The 19,061-nt window shown below is 35.2% G+C and overlaps 3 protein-coding genes across 15 annotated transcripts in view; all 3 read left to right on the top strand.

Moving 5' to 3' along the window:
• Window positions 1-19,061, top strand: part of FGGY (FGGY carbohydrate kinase domain containing) — a 503,109-nt gene that overhangs the window by 399,012 nt on the left and 85,036 nt on the right. The gene's annotated exons all lie outside the window — the stretch shown is intronic.
• Window positions 1,434-2,373, top strand: LOC103663153 (olfactory receptor 6C76-like). The gene is given in 3 exon segments (XM_008690849.2): window positions 1,434-1,653; window positions 1,656-2,192; window positions 2,195-2,373. Coding segments are annotated over 3 exon segments (936 nt in total).
• Window positions 17,271-19,061, top strand: part of LOC103663152 (olfactory receptor 6C2) — a gene marked incomplete at its 3' end in the record, with an annotated part of 9,078 nt that continues 7,287 nt past the window's right edge. The window contains exon 1 of the mRNA XM_008690848.2: window positions 17,271-18,185. Within this exon, the coding sequence (XP_008689070.2) occupies window positions 17,271-18,185 (915 nt within the window). The remainder of the gene's footprint in view (window positions 18,186-19,061) is intronic.

Genomic DNA, 19,061 nt, shown 5'->3' with positions numbered 1-19,061 from the left:
TTGTATGTTTCAGCTTTATATATATCTTTAAATGTTTCAGCTTATATTTTATCATTATGTACCAGTGATTAGCCTTTGGTGTGTTTCTCTCTCTCAATATATAGAAAATATTACCATATGTGTGTGTGTGTGTTCAATAGTTCAATAAATTAAAATGTAAAAATATTTTAAATGGTAATTTTTACCAATTAACTGAAATATGTGGAACATGACATACTTTCCTTAATATTGATATGTTTATACTTTAGAAAGACTTGATGGATATTCCTGGTGTGGGTGTCCAAGATAGTTCTAAATATATATGTAAGCTGTTTGTATCTAATTTCTATATAAGAGTACTGCTGAACTTCATTAACAATATTTTGTGAACATATTTTTTGATGTTCAACTATTAACTAGATTTTTGAAGTTATTTTATTAGGAATCTTGAAATAATAAAGTGAAAATCACCAAGTTAAGTTTTTATATAAAGATACCTTTCTTTAAAATTTTAATTCCAATATAGTTAACATATAGTGCCATATTATTTCCATGTATACTATACAGTGATCCAGCCGTTCCATACATCAGCCAGTGCTCATTGTAACAAGTGCACTCCTTAATACCCATCATCTGTTTCACCCATCTTCCCTTCCACCTCCCCTCTGGTAACCATCAGATTGTTCTCTGTAGTTAACAGTCTGTTTCTTGATTTAGAAAGACACCATTTTTTTTAAAGAATCAAGAATAAAGATAGGCATCAAAAGGCTCAATTTCTACCTGGAAATAGAATGTATAATAGCTTGGAAAAATATGGGTACTACTTATATAAACTATTGTTTAATACAAATAAAAGTTCATAATGCAACATTAGAATGACTTGGTCTCTGAATTTTTACAATGAAAATGGCAAAAAAATAAACTAATAGAGTAGTATTCACAACTTCCCAAAAGAACACTTAGAATTTTCACTAGAAAATATTAATTATGGTTGGGTTGATCACTAATTTCCATCAGCGGTAGGAATTTTATGCTCAGAAAAGATGACATAAGAAAAACATTATGTCCTCTATATTTTAGGGGGAAAAAAGTGAAGCATGAGAATAACTCATGTTCAATAAATACAGTTCCCATGTAACATTTGTAAAAATGGAGGTGCATATAAAAAAGAATCAGAGGACATTATTCAGAGGAATAAGACTGATTTTAAACACAGAGGATATGCTTGTAAGATATACAATAGAACTGGGGGAAATGAGGAATGTATTTATAGAAGGTAAAAATTTAAAGCCCCCAGGTACTTTTTGTGAAAATACAATCATTATTTTATTTTTTAATTTTTTTACAATCATTATTTTAAAAAAATAGAGGCAGATATTTAGGTTTGTCTAAATGATTTATTATTGTCTGTATTGATTTTGCCAATAAGATGTGCGAAAAATCAACCACCAGAAATGAAAAATAGAACATCAGTGACCGACTTCATCCTCCTGGGTCTGACTGATAATCCAGAAATACAGGTTGTAACTTTCTTCTTCCCATTTCTCACATATGTACTGAGTGTTACTGGAAATCTCACCGTCATCATTCTTACCTTGCTGGATTCCCACCTGAAGACCCCCATCTATTTTTTCCTCAGAAATTTCTCCTTCTTAGAAATTTCATTTACTTCTGTCTGAATCCTAGATTTTTGATCAGCATCCTAACTGGAGACAACTCTATTTCCTACAATGCTTGTGCAGCTCAGCTATTTTTCTTTATCTTTCTTGGCTCAACAGAGTGTTTTCTTTTGGCCTGTATGTCCCATGATCGTTACGTGGCTGTCTGCAAGCCTCTACATTATACAAGCATCATGAGTAACAAGATCTGCTACCAGCTTGTAGTCAGCTCTTGGCTGGCTGGTTTCTTGGTCATCTTCCCAGCACTGGCCATGGGCCTGCAGCTGGATTTCTGTGACTCCAATGTCTTTGACCACTTCACCTGTGATTCTGCTCCTTTACTGCAAATCTCTTGCACAGACACAAGTACTCTAGAGCTCATGAGCTTTGTTTTGTCTGTGCTTACTCTTATGTCCACTTTGACGTTAGTAATTCTCTCCTACTCTTACATCCTTAGAATAATTCTGAAAACCCCTTCAGCTCAACAAAGAAAAAAGGCCTTCTCAACCTGCTCCTCCCATATGATAGTTGTTTCTATCTCTTATGGAAGCTGCATCTCATGTATGTGAAACCATCGGCAAAGGAAGGGGTTGCTTTGACAAAAGGTGTAGCTATGCTCAATACCTCTGTTGCTCCTATGCTGAATCCATTTATTTACACTTTAAGAAACCAGCAGGTGAAACAAGCACTTAAGGATATTGTGAGAAAGATACTTTTTTCAAAAACATTGATTTGACCATAATTTATAAGTAAAATATTGTGAAAATTAAAAGTAGGAAAGCTCACTGAAGTGGACTTGGGATGCTAGAAGAGGAAGCTGAAAGGGGGTAGCCATACCACTCAGTGTCAATTACAGGAAGAACTGTCAATTCCAGACCTCACCAGCAGAATGGAGGGCAGAAAAGAATCATTATTTACAGGCCCCAACAGGGAACATTGCATCTCCTACGATAAATCGACTACCCCTGCAACTCAGCCAATGAGAAATAATCATCACCCTAAATTCTTGCTATTCTCCAACGAACTTTTGTTCAAAACAACTTCTAGATTCCACCTTTTTCTCCATAAAGTAACATTCTTCTTTGTCGGATTGGCCTATAGCTTTCATGAACCAAACTGTAATTCTCATTCGTTATTCCCAAATAAACTCATTTTTTTCTGGTAAAATAACCAACTGTTTTGTTTTTAAGGTTAACAGTATACACACGACACTTTTCCCAGAGAACCAATAGATAATTCATTGTTTTATTTCTTCTCTCTCCTTACTTTTATCAATTCTCAGGAATACAATTATTTATGTTATTTGGATTCAATGTTCTTACATGAACATCCTTATATGAATTTAAGCACAAAATCATTACAGAATGATTTGTAGTATTTTCCCCACAATATAACACAAAGAAATGACTAAATCACTTCTTACATAAATGTATGTGCTTCAGATATATTGTGTTGATATTTATCACTGCATAATCTATTCACACAGCATATGGCATTAGTATTTTTAGTTATTAAATTATATATACATATGATTGTACCTACATATGTATGTACTTACATACGTGTGTGTGTGTGTGTGTGTGTGTGTGTGTGTGTTTGCAAGTATATATATACACTATTTGGAGTTTTTTTAAGATTTTTTTAATGTATTCACTTGAGACAGAGAGACAGAGAGAGAGCATGAGCAGGGGAGAGAGGCAGAAGCAGACTCCCCTCTGAGCCAGGAGCCAGACACAGGGCTCGATTCCAGGACCCGGAGATCATAACCTGAGCTGAAGGCAGACGCAACCATCTGAGCCACCCAGGGGTATATATATATATATATAATCGTTTTAATGGTTTTTTTTAAATGATCCATAGAAGAAACTTACAGAAGGATAGCAGATATACAAACAAACATTAAATTAAAAGTCAAACAATGTAGAGTAGGGGAGCATTATTTGTTATGTTGATCATGAAATTCAATTCACAATTTACTTACTTCCAATATAAAAGAGAAAACTTGAATTACATGTTTGTCATTATGACAGCAAATCAATAAGAGCTAGAGTAACCTTTAGTAGTTTTTTTCTTTTGTCTTTAAAGCAATTTATGGTATGAGTGCTTAAATAACAATAATCAATTAATAAACTATGCCATTAAGAACAAATTTCATGAGTGAAGAACTTTTCTAATTGGAGTTATTACTTAAAGGAAAGGCAATAGCATGTAATCATCTTTCTATAAAACATTTTACAGACAACTAGCATCATTTGGCTTGGTAATGAAGCTCTCTAGGGACCATTAACCAAGACTGTGGTTTATAATTATATAACCATACAATATCTTAGCCAATAGTATTGTTTTTTTCTCTAAGTTGTCTCAGTCTAATTTTGATAAGATTCACCTATTGTAGCATGTGGGATTATATTGCGGCCTAATGCACATAAAAAATAAACCATCTCTTCTTGCTTAAAAATGAGAGTAAAACAGTTTTCAGGCAAGTAAAATACCATCCAATTTATATGAGTCATCCTCACTTGTCCTATTTGGTTGTATGGAAAGCACACATAACTGAAGATGCAGGGGCCCTGACAAGATAAAGACCACCTAAGGATGCATATCAACACTCTTTAAACAGTGGCATCCTTCTGGTGAAGGGTCAACTGTTTGACATGTCCAAGTAACATATTTGATCAGATTTGGACACTACCATTTGTAATCACAAGAGAGTCAAATATATAGATAGCACAATATAAATTTAATCACTTAAAAATTGTTATTAGTGTCTGGGATTGTCAGGTGCCTTATGGGAAGGAGCCACACTTTTATCATCAGCATACTAAGATGCTGAGAAAATCAGGGTGATATAGATAATAAATATCCTTGTTCTTTTTTCCTTTTTTTTAATTTCTTTTTACCTTGACATCAAGATATGTGATGAATCATCCTTTCACCTAATAGCATCTGTGACAAGTTTAAGTGCTGTAGACCAAAAGTATTTCTCCTAGAATACACCAAGTCAATACTGTCAAATTCTGACTTTGGATATTTTGTGTGTGTTTTTACAATATGCTTAACTCCCTTTAAATGACTTGTACCAACTTTATTTAACCACTCAGTGTCTTGGTTTATTAACTGTCAAACTGGGTGAATAATCCATGTCATATTTTTTATTTGATTGATTTTTAATTTGTTTGACAAGGATAAATTACGTCATTTAAAGTGTTTATTTCAGGAGCCCAATAAATATTTGGTATTATTTTATCATACAATCTTTTTTAGCAAACTCCATCCCTGGATTTAAAGAACCTGACTCTTCCTCTCTTTTCTTTTGTTTTGTTTTCATTCCCAAGTTTACCAATAACTACTTGTCTTCTGTAATTAACTGTTGATAGTATTTTGTTCTCTCATTCTCTATATACCCCCTTTTAAAACTTTATCACAGAGTTCCATACTGCATTCTGAGATAATGGCATCTAAACCAATGATTAACCCACTCCTATCATGCAGCCAAGGCCTCAATATCTGACTTCCTAATTTTTGCCATGTTTAAGTGGTTTGATTAGTGGATTTACTCAAACATTGTTTGGCCTACAACCTCAAAAAAGTATGCTAAGAAAAACAACATCTTTGCTACATAACACCGTCTAAGATGTAATTGTCCCAGTGGTAAACCTGATATGGAGATTGCCCCCATAAGCCAGCTCTTCTACAGAGCGTGTCTGGAACTGACAACATGTAATCATCCCATCTACATTTCTACATGGATATCTGAATGCACATCAAAATCAGGGTCCAAAAATTGAAAATATCCTCTTCTCCCTCATACAAGCAGAGGTCAGTGGGCACCTAAAAATCCTATTCTGACCAGCTGTAATGAGGAAGCTCCCTTCACCTTGATGTGAAAGTGGCCAAGTAGGGGACCCACGTCTAGCGGTAACAAGGCTGAGTACTTGCCTTCCACTGCTGGACCAGTCCCAGAGGAAGCCAGCTACAACAGAAAGTCTAAGTAAGATCCGGAGACTCTTAAAGTAATAACAAATCTGTCCAGATTTCAAGAAAAAAATCACCTGTAATACTAGTAACCAGGGAAATCGTAAATTAAATGAAAAAAGACAATCAATCAAAATCAACACTGCAATGAAAGAGGTGTTAGAACTACCTAATAAGTATTTTAAAGCAGCTATTGTAGAAGTACTTCAACGAACAATTATAAAGACACTTGCAGAAAAGAAAAATTAAAAAGTCAAGAAAAGAAGAAAGAAAGAAAGAAAGAAAGAAAGAAAGAAAGAAAGAACCCCAGCAAAAGAAAGGAAAAAGAAAAGCCAGGTAGGCACAGAGAAGAATATGCATGAAAGATTTAGTTATAGAAACAAATTCAATCAACAAGCTCAATATAAGAATGGAAGCCACAGAGAAAAGATTCAGTGAACTTGACAAAAGAACAACATACATTTACAATCTGAATTAGGAAGAAAATAAACTGAATATTAATAAGCATAACAACAAAAATAAACAGAGCCTGAGGGACCCCTGGGACAGTAACGAAAGTTCTAATATTCTTGTCAGACTCATCTCTGAAGGAAAGGAGAAAGAGGATGGGACAGAAAAATTATATGAAAACTCTAAAATGAAAATACAAAATATCAAAAAATTTGGGACAGCACAAAAGTGGTGCAGAGAGAAGAGTTTATAGCATGAAATACTTATATTAGAAAACAGGAAAAGAGGGGAGGCAGGTGGGGGATGGGCTAAACAGGTGATGGGTATTAAGGAGGGCACTTGTTATGATGAGCACTGGGTGTTATATGTAAGTGATGAATCACTAAATTCTACTCCTGAAACCAATATTACACTATATGTTAACTAACGGTAATTTAAATAAAAACTTGAAACATACATACACACAATTTAAAGTATAATATGTACATAAAAAAAGAAAACAGGAAAAGTCTTAAATCAATAATCTAAGCTCTCTTGTTCAATATAGAAAAGAGGAGCAAATAAACTCAAAGCAGGCAGAAAGAAAGAAAGAATAAAGGGAAAGGCAGAAATACAATAAATCAAAACCAGAAAAACAATAGAGAAAATCAATGAAACAAAAAAGTTGTCATTTTGTAAAGATCAATAAAATTGGCAAGCATCTGGTAAGAATGAAAGATAGAAAAATAAAAGAATGGCTCAAATCACCAATATCAGAATGAAACAAGGTATATCACTAGAGACAATGCAGACATCAAAGTGATAATATGGGAATATTATGGACAAATCTATGCACACAAATTTGACAGACGCAATAGAGCAATTCTTCAAAAAAAAAAACTGCCATAGCTTATCCAATAAGAAATCAATAATTTTAATATTTTTGTAATTATTAGGTAAATTGAACTCATAATTAAAAATAAAACAAAAGTTCCCCAAAGAAGTATCTAGGCCCAAATGTCTTCGCTGGAGATTTATCAAAGTGTTCCTACTCCTTGAACACACAGTATGTTAAAAATGTTTGCTCAGTGTGTTTTTTCTTCGTTTTTATTTATCTCTGCTTTCAAGTTCTACAACTGTCCACATAATGGCTCCAGGCTTCAATGTTTTTTAACCTCAGGCCTCATTAATTTGTTTTTATTTTGTCAGTATGTATAAGCATTGGTCAGCGGCATATTATTCATTTGTTTTGTGAATTTTTATAGCCATATAAGTAAGCTGTGAGAAAAATGATTTATTCTGTTAATGGAAAACTGTTAAATAAAAAGAGCAACAAGTTAAAAAGGTATTACATTACTGAACCTAACTTCTGTTACCCTTTATCTTACTGTGTTCTTCCTTCAGGATTCTGAAAAACATACCATTTCTCCATAATCTCTTCAGTATCATGTCATTTGTCACAAGCAACATATGAGTGTGAATTTCAGAAGACAGAGTACAGTTTCACCCAGGGAAGGATAAGAAAGTCAACTAATAGGTTAAGAAAGTGGCATCTAATTATATTGGAAATTCAGCTTTCTCTAAGAACAAAGTAAAAGAAAAGTTGAATTAAATAAATATGTATTCTATTTCTGACAGTGCTGGACTAAGTGATTTATATCAACATGTATACTCCGAATTAAAAGAAAGATGGAAAAATATGTTTAAAGTACAGCTAAATAATTGGAACAGTATCAATATTGTTCCTCAGATTAAGGCTGTCATCATTTAAGGCTAGTTTTCCACTGGGACATCTGCTGATACTGGAATTCAACAACAAGAAAATGCACAACTCAATTAAACAATGAACAAAAATCTGAACCACACTTCACCAAAAGTGATACACAGATGGCATAAAAGCACATGAAAAGATGTTCAATATCATACATCGCTAAGGAATTGGAAATTAAAACAACAATGGGGTGTTGCTAAAAGCCTATGAAAAAGGTGAAAATCCAAACATTGACAATACCAAATGCTGGTAAGGATGTGTATCAACAGAAAACCTCATTTATTGCTGGTACAAAAACAAAATGGTACAGTCCCTTTGGAAAGAGCTTGGCAATTTCTTAGAAACCAAAACCCTTCCTTACAATCCAGCCAACAAACTCACTACTTAGTACCTAACCAAATGACTGAAAACTTACATCCACACAAAACTCTACACACTAATGTTTATAGCAGCTTTATTTATTATTGCCAAAACATGGAAGCAACTAAGATATCTTTCACTAGGTGAACTGATAAAGTGTGGTACATCTAGACAATGGAGTATTTATCACCACTAAAAAGAAGTGAGCTGTCATGGAGAAGCCTTAAGCACATATTACTAAGTGAAAGAGGACAATCTGAAAAGGCTGCATACGGTAGGATTCCAACTACGTAACATTCTGGAAAAGGCAAACTATGGATATAGCAAAAGAAATCAGAGGTTGCCAGGGGCTAGGAGAGAGAGGGAGGAAGCAATGAACTGGCAGATCGTAGGGGATTTTTATGCCAGCGAAATTATTCTTATGATATTACGGTGCTGCATACATGTCATTATACATTCATCACAACTCACAGAATGTACAGCACAAATATGAACTCTGGAATTCAGCTGCTTAAAAAAAGATCATAATCTATATTCCCCCAACTAAGCATACATAATTTTGAACAGGTTTTTTTTAAGCATTATGTTTCCTTACAAGGGACACATCTAAAATATGTGCACAGATTTCAAGTAAAAGCAGGGAAGATATACATAATACAAACACTGAAAAAAGAAAGCTTATATACCTATGTTAATAATAAGGGCATGTATCCTACACGATCAAATTAAAAAATCACTAAAGATAAAGATTTCATAATGACAAAATTTTCACAGTTAATGTAATTGCTAGATAGATAAAATTGGTAGAATCAAAATAAACACAACAAAATCATTAGAACTTTCAAGAGAAATAGACAAATCCACAGTGAGTATTTGAACAAACTACTCTCAGTAACTGATAAAATAGACAATAATAAATGTGTAAAGAATATAAAACATATCTTTAGGCAAAAAACACTTGGCAAGTATAATATGCAAATCTGAACTAACTGACGTATATAAAATATTACATCCAACTACGCCAGAATTAGTATTTTATGCAAGTAGTTACAGAAAATTTGCTGAGAATAGCCATATATTGAACCATGAAATAGATATTAAATATTACAAAGGAGTGAAATAACCGACAGGATAAATTCTGAACAGAATAGTAATAAAGAAGAAAAAAACTATTGAAATCACCATACATTTGGAAATTATGAAATAGCATCTAAATATGACTTTGGTCAAAGAATAAATCACAACAAATATAAGAGGAAAGTTTTATGTCACACAAAGATATGAAGTAACAAAATTGTGGAGTAAATATAAAGTGATTAGCAGCATATTGAGATCCAAATGTATTAGAAAATAAATTATAAAATCTTGAAATCAATGATCTAAGCATTAATCCAAAGAAGTTTTAAAAAGCATGACATAATACCTAAATTGGAAAGAAGAAAGTAATAAATATTAAAGCAGATATTATAGAAATAGAGAAAAAGCAAATAGAGACTGAGCAAAAAATTTTTTAAAAACCTGCAGTGCCAAAAAAGGAATGTTTAAACGGACTAATGAGATCATTAAATCTCTCCCAAGGATGACCAAAAAAAAATAAGAGAGGAATTCAATCATTATATTAGGAAATAGAGTGCACATAACTACACATAATACAGGCATAAAAGTAAAATAATTATAATTTTGCCAATAAACTTGTAAATAGTGTTGAAATTTCTACAAAAAAATAAACCTATCACAACTGGTACAACAAAAAACATTAAATCTGAATATTCATATATTGATTACAAATTTTGAATCTCCAACTAAAAATCATCTATTAAAACTTCCATAACATATTGGTATCAATGAAGTATTTAGTAAATATTTAAGAAATGTATACCAGTTCTACACAGACATTTCCAGGGCATAGTTCAAGGAATATCTACACATTGTAAAAAATGAGAATAGCATAATCTTGATACAATAGTTGATGATGATATTCTAAGGGGCTCTCAATGGCTGAACCCAAAATCAAATCCACAGAAAAGGAGCTCGTGCATGCAGTGTATCCTGGTCAGCCTCCTCAGACAAAGAGCAGGATGAAGAGTAGGACAAATAGAAACTATGTGGCCCTTGAATTCATCTATTAGAGATAAAGAGGAGTTTGACCAAAAGTGGACAAACAGGAGGTTTCAAAGGAACGGGTAATGTTCTGTTCCTTAACCTAGCTTGTGGATACCTCTACAATGATACATTATTTTGTATGCATGGTAGATTTTTTAAAAATAAGTCTTATTTAAAAATTCTGCAATAATACAACTCTATGGTATTGTAAATCGCATTGGTGAATCCATGAAAAAATTATTATAATATAGTCATAATATGATTATATGTTTGAAAAATCTAAGAGAATCATCTGTTAGAAAAGATGACTCGTTATAAGATATATTTATTAAGATCAAGTCCTTTCTAAATACAAAAATATTAGTTAGATATATTACATATATCAATGTATTACCTACATTAGTAAAAAAAAAAAGGTAAGATAAAGGGATGAAAGAAAATTTAGAAATATCTAGGACTAAACCTTTTTGAAGTTGCACAATGTATATGCATGATATGATTCATTCTTATTACTTAAAATCCTACAAATATGGGGTACCTGGGTGGCTCAGCTATTAAGCATCTCCTTCGGCTCAGGTCAGGATCCCAGGACCCTGGGATGGAGCCCCGCATTGGGCTGACTGCTCAGCGGGAGGCCTGCTTCTCCCTCTCACACTCCCCTTGCTTGTTTTCCCTCTCTCCTTGTCTCTCTCTGTCAAATAAATAAATAAAATCTTAAACAAACAAATAAAAGCCAACATATAAAATCATAGTTTTCATAAATCTTAAATTCACTGTTTATCCGCTTTCTATTCCCCAGACCAAAAATTTGAATACTTATTGGCATGATAAGAACCTATTCCAGGGTGCCTGAGTGGCTAAGTCACCTAAGAGTCTGCCTTTGACTCTGGTCATGATCCCAGGGTCTTGGGAATGAGCCCTGGGTCAGGCACCCTGTTCATGGGGGAGTCTCCTTCTCCCTCTGCCCCTTACCTCCAATTCCTGCATGTGTTTGTGCAGTCTCTCTCTCTCAAATAAATAAATAAAATCTTAAAAAAAGAACATATTCATATAATATATTGTCTTCCATAACATAAATCCTAATAATAAATAAAACTTTATTGTGTGAAAAATATTAAAAAGAATAATAATTTTAAAAACAAATTCTTGCCTTAATTAAAATATAAAATGAAAATTAGGGAAAGAATCAGAGAGGGAGACAAACCATGAGAGACCATGGACTCTGGGAAACAAACTGAGGGTTTCGGGGTAGGGGGGGAAGAGGGGGATGGGATACCCAGGTGATAGGTATTAAGGAGGGCATGTGTTGTGATGAGCACTGGGTGTTATACACAACTATTGAATCATTGAACACTACATCAAAAACTAATGATGTACTATATGGTGGCTAACGGAACATAATAAAAAAAGAAAAAGAAAAAAGGAAGAAAGAAAAGAAAATTAGGGAAAGAAAGCCATAGAAGCGATGCTGGTATAATAAAAAGTAATGATAAAGAGAGATTAGCTTTATTTATTCAAGCATTTTGCAACAAGGGCCTTTTCTCCTTTCTTCAATATAAGAGCTTTCCTTCTTAATCATGACACATGTATTAATCATGAGCCCTAATCTACCATCCTCAAACCATAACTCCTAAAGCAACTAATATGAAACCATACAAGCTTTTTCCAGATCTCTAAACAGTCATCTCATCTCCAATCTACTGTAATACATATTTCAAATTCTCAGGGGCAGATATTTCACAGCAGAAATTATTAGAGCCGTGGTTTTTACTCGAGTGAAGTGTTTTTGAGTCATCCATGTAACCATGGTCTTATCAAGCATCGTCTGTAGGTAGAATAAAAAATATATCTGCCATATATTTTTTTCCTGTTTCTCAAATGTAGGTAAATATTCCTGTGATTAAAAAAATAAATTCATCCTGTGATATCATTGAACATAGTAATTTTTTCAATACATATTTTCATATTAGATAATTTACAAACAAAATGATATCATGGGAGATTAGATAAGGCAAAATATTTTTATTATTAAAGTCTCCCATACCCATATCTTTAGGAAGTGTAGTAGAGATTTCAGTCAGGCTTGCACACTTTTTCTCATTAGTACGATGGGCACCTAGCCTCTGTCTGATGCTGTCGTTCTATCTTATTGTCTCAAAGGACAGCATCCCTGTTGCTGTCTATTTTAGTTGCTTTGCCAAAATTCATTAAGCAAAAGATTCCTTGGTGACATTAGACCCCAGGGCACTGAGGATCCTTTGCTTTATTCACACAAGTGATCCCAGTGCACCCCCAGAAAATAGAGCAGAGGAGCACAAATATCATTATTTTTGGAGCAGGAAAGCCAACTCCTGGCTCAGAACAATCAGAGCTCTTCCAACACCCAGAGAGAATTTGTTTGGTTCTCCTCCCTTACATTAAGTTTTCTTCCTTTCTTGACAGAAACCAAAGGAAAATGCTTCCAAGGTTTAAAATAAGAGTTTCTAATGAGAGTCTTTACATGATATGAAAACAGAAAACTCAAAGAACTCAAGACCCTCCAGAAAATGCCTGAATAGTGACTGTGAGTTGATGATTCCGTTGGACCTGGGCTGAGGCACATCTCCTTCCACACCACACAGTGAAACACAGGAAGAAGCTGCCAGCTGAAACCACAAATAATTACCCAAAGAGTAAGTACTGTAGGTAGACATGAGAATTACTTTCTCTTTTAAAAGGTAAGAGAAAGAAATATTTGTCGGCATCTTCTTCTGTAATGTGGTTACTTAAGCTTAGTTTAACTTTTAATGTGGAAAACTATAGTCATGTTATCAACTATTCAACAGCCCTTTGTAAGGTCATAGCCAGAGCTATATATTTGCATCTGTAAGTTGTCACCATGTAGTGTAATTTCAAGAACATACAGAAATATGCCTTTCAATCCCTGGAATTTGTACCCAAAAAGAATATTACATTGCTTAAAATGTCAACATTTTCTAATTTGTAAATATCCTCTATGATGAAAAAATTAAACAGAACTAATTTGATCCCTCCTAAAAACCTATTAGTTCAACAGAAATGTTCTCTTAATACCTAATTCCTCAATAACAATAATTTGAGTAATTTGATGGCTAAGGAGAAAGAGGCCACTTTATTGTTCACAGAGCACAGTTCAGGATAGCAAGGTTGAGAAGAGTATTTCACTCGGGCAACTTCTGCCTGGTGTGGTGTGTATCCAGAGGGGAAGAATGAAAAAGGAGATCAGAGCAGGATGTCAATTTTTAGTTACTTTGTAGTTAGTTCTACTTATTGCCCTTTTTGTAGCCCTGAAGTGGTTAGAGAGAATAAATTCTTATACAAACCAAATATCAAAGGACAAAGCAAAGAATAAGCCATAGTAAATTATTAGCACACTATGTTACTTGCATGAAAGAGAAATCATTAATAAATTGAGCTTTTCTAAAATAAGCAAAAATAAAATTGCCCAGAGAAAGAGGGTTGAGGGTAAATGAAAAATCTCAGAAAGTTTGAAAACAAAGAACTCTGTTTTTCTTTCCTTGTATAAGCCATTGGTTAGTATCAGAGGCTCACAAAGAGATCACTCTTTAGGAGTGGAAGAGTCAATTTCAGTGATTTGAGAAACCTTGAGAGTTTAAGCATTAGGTAAACGCCATGTGACAGGCTGCCCTTACATAAGGTTGGCCAGTAGCTTTTTTAAAAAAATATTTTATTTATTTGAGAGAGAGAGCAGGGAGCCCGACTCAAAGCTCAATCCCAGGACTCTGGGACCATGACCTGAGCTGAAGGCAGACACAACTGACTGAGCCCCCCAGGTGCCCCTAATGTTGGCCAGTAGCTTTGCTAGTGTCTTCACTTTAGTTGTACCAGGTCTGCACTATTTCCTTTATCAGAGTTTTTCATTAGAGTCCCTTCAGGAGTGTCCATTTTCCTGTGATGGTCCCTTTAAAGCAAGGTTTGCCCTGCTATATATCCCGCATAAGCCTTTAGAAGGCACAAGTCCATAGGAAGAGAGGAATTAATGTTGCCAGACTCAGAGGGCTCATGCCATTTGGAGGAAATATTTTAAAACCAACCTAGTGAAAAATCATTCATATAGCAAACTAATTGATGTCTCCTGGGGAGATACTATGCCATTCAGTAATGGAGAAATAGCAGAAACCCTAGAGACTATGTTTTCAGATAGGACGTATTTTCATAGCTACCATTATAAATAATTAATGCTAATTGAGGACTAGCAGGAGTTACTGCTCCACAAACAGAAATAGAGTCTTTCCTTTGTCGAATAACATACATGATGGTCACACATGATATCAACAAAATAATAAGACTCATACTATGGGAAAAGGGAGCCAGTTACTGTTTTACTCACCCTTCATGTGTATCTCCAGCCATAATATAAATATATAAATAAGGTGACTGCACATGCTGTCACAGCACTGATTGGAAGGGAGGTGTGGATAGGAGTGATGAGGTGGGTCAACAAACTTCCTTAATTGTCTCGGTGGAGCTCAAACATTCACATGTATATGAAATTCTTGATCACCGTAATGCAAAATAAGAATGTTGAGCAACCTAACCAGAATAGACATTAAATAAGAAAGCTCAGTCTAAGTACACAGACAACTCTTTTTTGTTTCTTCAGTTTACATTTACATAACAACATTCTTGTGTCAGACATAGGGAATAAAGGGATATATAAAAACATAACCTCTGTTTTGGAGAAGCTTACAGTAACATAGCAGAGAAATATAAGTATATGGAAGCATACCATGTGATCCGTTTCAAGAAAGAGTGAGCAGCAGGTGTTTATAAATAACATGGTATCATAATCTCACATACTCTGGGAGGGTGAATGAAGATTTCTTTGGAAAACTGATACCTATGGAGAATTCTGAATGACCCATTGATATGAATCAAATATTCTGAATGACCCATTGATATGAATCAAATATTAGCCATTGAAGAGAAGACAACATGTGAAAAATATGAAGGATACAAGCAGTCAATGTTTGTGGAATTAAGTTATCAGAAAGAACGGTAAGGAATTTGTAAGTGGTGAAATGAGAAAATAAGGAAGGTCCTGTCCGTGAAGAGCCTTGCAGGCCACACACAAGAGACTAATTTTTGTCAATAAATAGTTAACACTAGAAGAGAAGGCTTGGAGAAGGACCATGATGTCACTTTGAATTCATGGTGTATGAAGTGTCTGTAGAACATCTAACAGGTGATGCACACTTAGCAATTGTTTTATATGGAAAAGTCCAGCCTGTGGAATTCATCATATAAATGACAATAAAATCAATTGCATGAAGTGAAATCCTCTTGGAGAGCATGGAGTAAGAAGAAGAACAAAGAGAAAACAAGAAAAGAGAGGTCTCAATACAAAATATTGGGGAACAGAAATACTTCATAGGTGAATAGAGGATGAGGAGACTGTAGGTCACTAAAAAGAGAGATATAGGGCTCCTGGGTGGCTCAGTTGGTTGGGCAACTGCCTTCGGCTCAGGTCGTGTTCCCAGGGTCCTGGGATTGAGTCCCACATCAGGTTCCCCCTGCGGGAAACCAGCTTCTCCCTCTACCTCTGCCTGCCACTCCCCTTGCTGTGCTCTCTCTCTCTCTCTCTCTGTCAAACGAATAAATAAAATCTTTTAAAAAGAGGGAGAGAGGCAAGAAGAAAATCAGGATGCTGGCATGGAATCCATTTGAAGAATGATGGAACATTAACTTTAAAAAATATTGTGGGGATGTCAGGCAAAACAACTACAAAAAAAAATATGCCGATGGCCTCAACGGTAATACCGTTCCTGTGGGTGCTAGAGCAGTGGGAGGTTGGATATGAAAGTCAGGTTGCAGAACCTTAAGACCTAAACTAAGTAGGGGTAAGATGAGAAGGTAGAGATGATAGTATCTTTCCAAAGGAATTAAAAATATAATTAAAGATGCACAGCCTGTGGGGAGTCTGGGTGGCTCAGTCAGTTAAGTGTTCCACTCTTGTTTTCAGCTCAGGTCATGATCTCAGGGTAGTGAGATCGAGCCCCGAGTTGGGCATGGGGCACTGGGCATGGAAGCTGTTTAAGATTCCCTCCCTCCCTCTCCTCCTGCCTCTCCCCTTCCCTCTCTAAAAGAAGAAGAAGAAGAAGAAGAAGAAGAAGAAGAAGAAGAAGAAGAAGAAGAAGTAGAAGAAGAAGAAGAAGAAGAAGAAGAAGAAGAAGAAGAAGAAGAAGAAGAAGAAGAAGAAGAAGCAGCAGCACAGCCTCTGGAAGACTGTAGTTATTGATATTAAACATAGATTTCATCTCAGGGCTTTTGAGAGATATGGAGCCACAGATGACTGAAAAATAACATGTATACATATAAAAATATTCCTTTTCTTACACTATAGATAAAATAGTTGTCTATCAAACCATCTTTGAATTAAGAACGAGGAATATAAGCAGATAAGAATAAAGAGATAAAGGAAAATCTCTGGATCCAGTGCTGTGTTTTGTTGTCATTATTGTTTAGTTGTTTTCCAGAGGAAATGCATGTTACCCTTAAAACAACCCTTTGATAATAACAACTGAAGAGAAGCCATTCTCTTTGTTATCTGGATATGATAAATATCCAAAGTTTGTTTTGGATAAACATTTAAGTACACATTAAGTAACATCACCTTTTTTCCCTCTAACTTCCTTGTAAATTCAATCCACGTGATGACTTATAATCAACATGTATGGATGCAAATTTTGAGGAGCAAAGATTGATCTGGGGAAACGTCGGATTGTTTTACAGAAACGTGAATTCTGAAGGAATAATCTTTACTGCTCATACGTGGAATATTCAGGAGGGCTAACTGAATAGTGGGAATATTGATTATGATGTGAAATGAGAAAATAAATATAGACTTGGTTTGCTTGGCTTTTATACTCAGTCTTTTGCTACAGAATTCAAATATTGATCTTCTCATAAAAATCTTTTATTTTCACATGCTGATTGGTAGATTTCAAAAGTCAGTGATGAGAAACTACACAGCAATAACAACTTTTATCCTGCTGGGACTGACAGATGACCCACAACTGCAAACCCTGCTTTTTGTCTTTCTACTTCTCACCTATATCTTGAGTGTAACAGGGAACCTGACTATTATCACCCTCACATTGGTAGACTCCCATCTTAAAACTCCTATGTACTTTTTTCTCAGAAATTTCTCCTTCTTAGAAGTCTCATTCACCACTGTCTCTATTCCTAGATTCCTGTACAGTATATCAACTGGGGACAATACCATTACCTACAATGCTTGTGCAAGTCAATTATTTTTTATTATTCTCTTTGGAGCAACAGAATTTTTTCTCCTGGCCACCATGTCCTATGATCGCTATGTTGCCATCTGTAATCCCCTGCGTTACATGACCATCATGAATAATAGGGTGTGCACCTTATTTGTCCTGTGCTGTTGGGTGTCTGGCTTGATGATCATTCTCCCACCCCTTAGCCTGGGCCTCCAGCTGGAATTCTGTGACTCCAATGCCATTGATCATTTTGGCTGTGACGCAGGTCCCCTCCTGAAGATCTCATGTTCAGATACATGGGTAATAGAACAAATGGTTATCCTTGTGGCTGTATTTGCACTCGTTATCACCCTACTGTGTGTACTTCTGTCCTACACATACATCATCAGGACAATTCTGAGATTCCCTTCTGTTCAACAACAAAAAAAGGCCTTTTCTACCTGCTCGTCCCACATGATTGTGGTGTCCATCACCTATGGCAGCTGCATCTTCATCTATATCAAGCCATCAGCAAAAGAAGAGGTGGCCATAAATAAAGGTGTTTCGGTGCTCACTACTTCTGTTGCACCCCTGTTGAACCCCTTCATTTACACCTTGAGGAATAAGCAAGTGAAGCAAGCTTTTAATGATTTCATAAAGAAGATAACATTTCTCCCAAAGAACCTGAAGTTTTGACAAATCAGTAAAAAATGAAAGAATAAAATCCTCTAAATATTTAACTACAGCTTCTGACTTGTTTCATTGCTTTGTGACTATGATATAGTCATATTAACTCTTTCAAAGACATTTAATAATACATCCTAATCTCAACTTTTTAAAAATTTTTTTATTATATTATGTTAGTCACCATACAGTACATCCCTGGTTTCTGATGCAAACTTCGATGATTCATTAGTTGGGTCTAACACCCAGTGCACCATGCAATACGTGCCTTCCTTACTACCCATCACCAGTCTATTCCATTCCCCCACCCCCTCCCCTCTGAAGCCCTCAGTTTGTTTCTCAGAGTCCATATTCTCTCATGTTTCATTCCCCCTTCTGATTACCCCCCCTTTCTTTATCCCTTTCTTCCTCTACCTATCTTCCTAGTTCTTATGTTCCATAGATGAGAGAAATCATATGATAGTTGTCTTTCTCTGCTTGACTTATTTCACTTAGCATTATCTCCTCCAGTGCCGTCCATGTTGCAGCAAATGTTGAGAACGCATTCTTTCTGATAGCTGAGTAATATTCCATTGTATATATGGACCACAGCTTCTTAATCCAGTCATCTGTTGAAGGGCATCTCGGTTCCTTCCACGGTTTAGCTATTGTGAACAATGCTGCTATGAACACTGGGGTGCATATGGCCCTTCACTACGTCTGTATCTTTGGGGTAAACACCCAGTAGTGCAATGGCTGGGTCATAGGGTAGCTCAATTTTTCACTTTTTAAGGGACCTCCACACTGTTTTCCAGAGTGGCTGTACCAACTTGCATTCCCACCAACAATGTAGGAGGGATCCCCTTTCTCCACATC

This window comes from Ursus maritimus, unplaced genomic scaffold (assembly GCF_017311325.1).
Source record: "Ursus maritimus isolate PB19 unplaced genomic scaffold, ASM1731132v1 scaffold_12, whole genome shotgun sequence".
Lineage (NCBI taxonomy): Eukaryota > Metazoa > Chordata > Mammalia > Carnivora > Ursidae > Ursus > Ursus maritimus.
The sequence above is the reverse complement of the archived record's forward strand: the minus strand, read 5'-3'. Positions and strand labels throughout refer to the sequence as shown.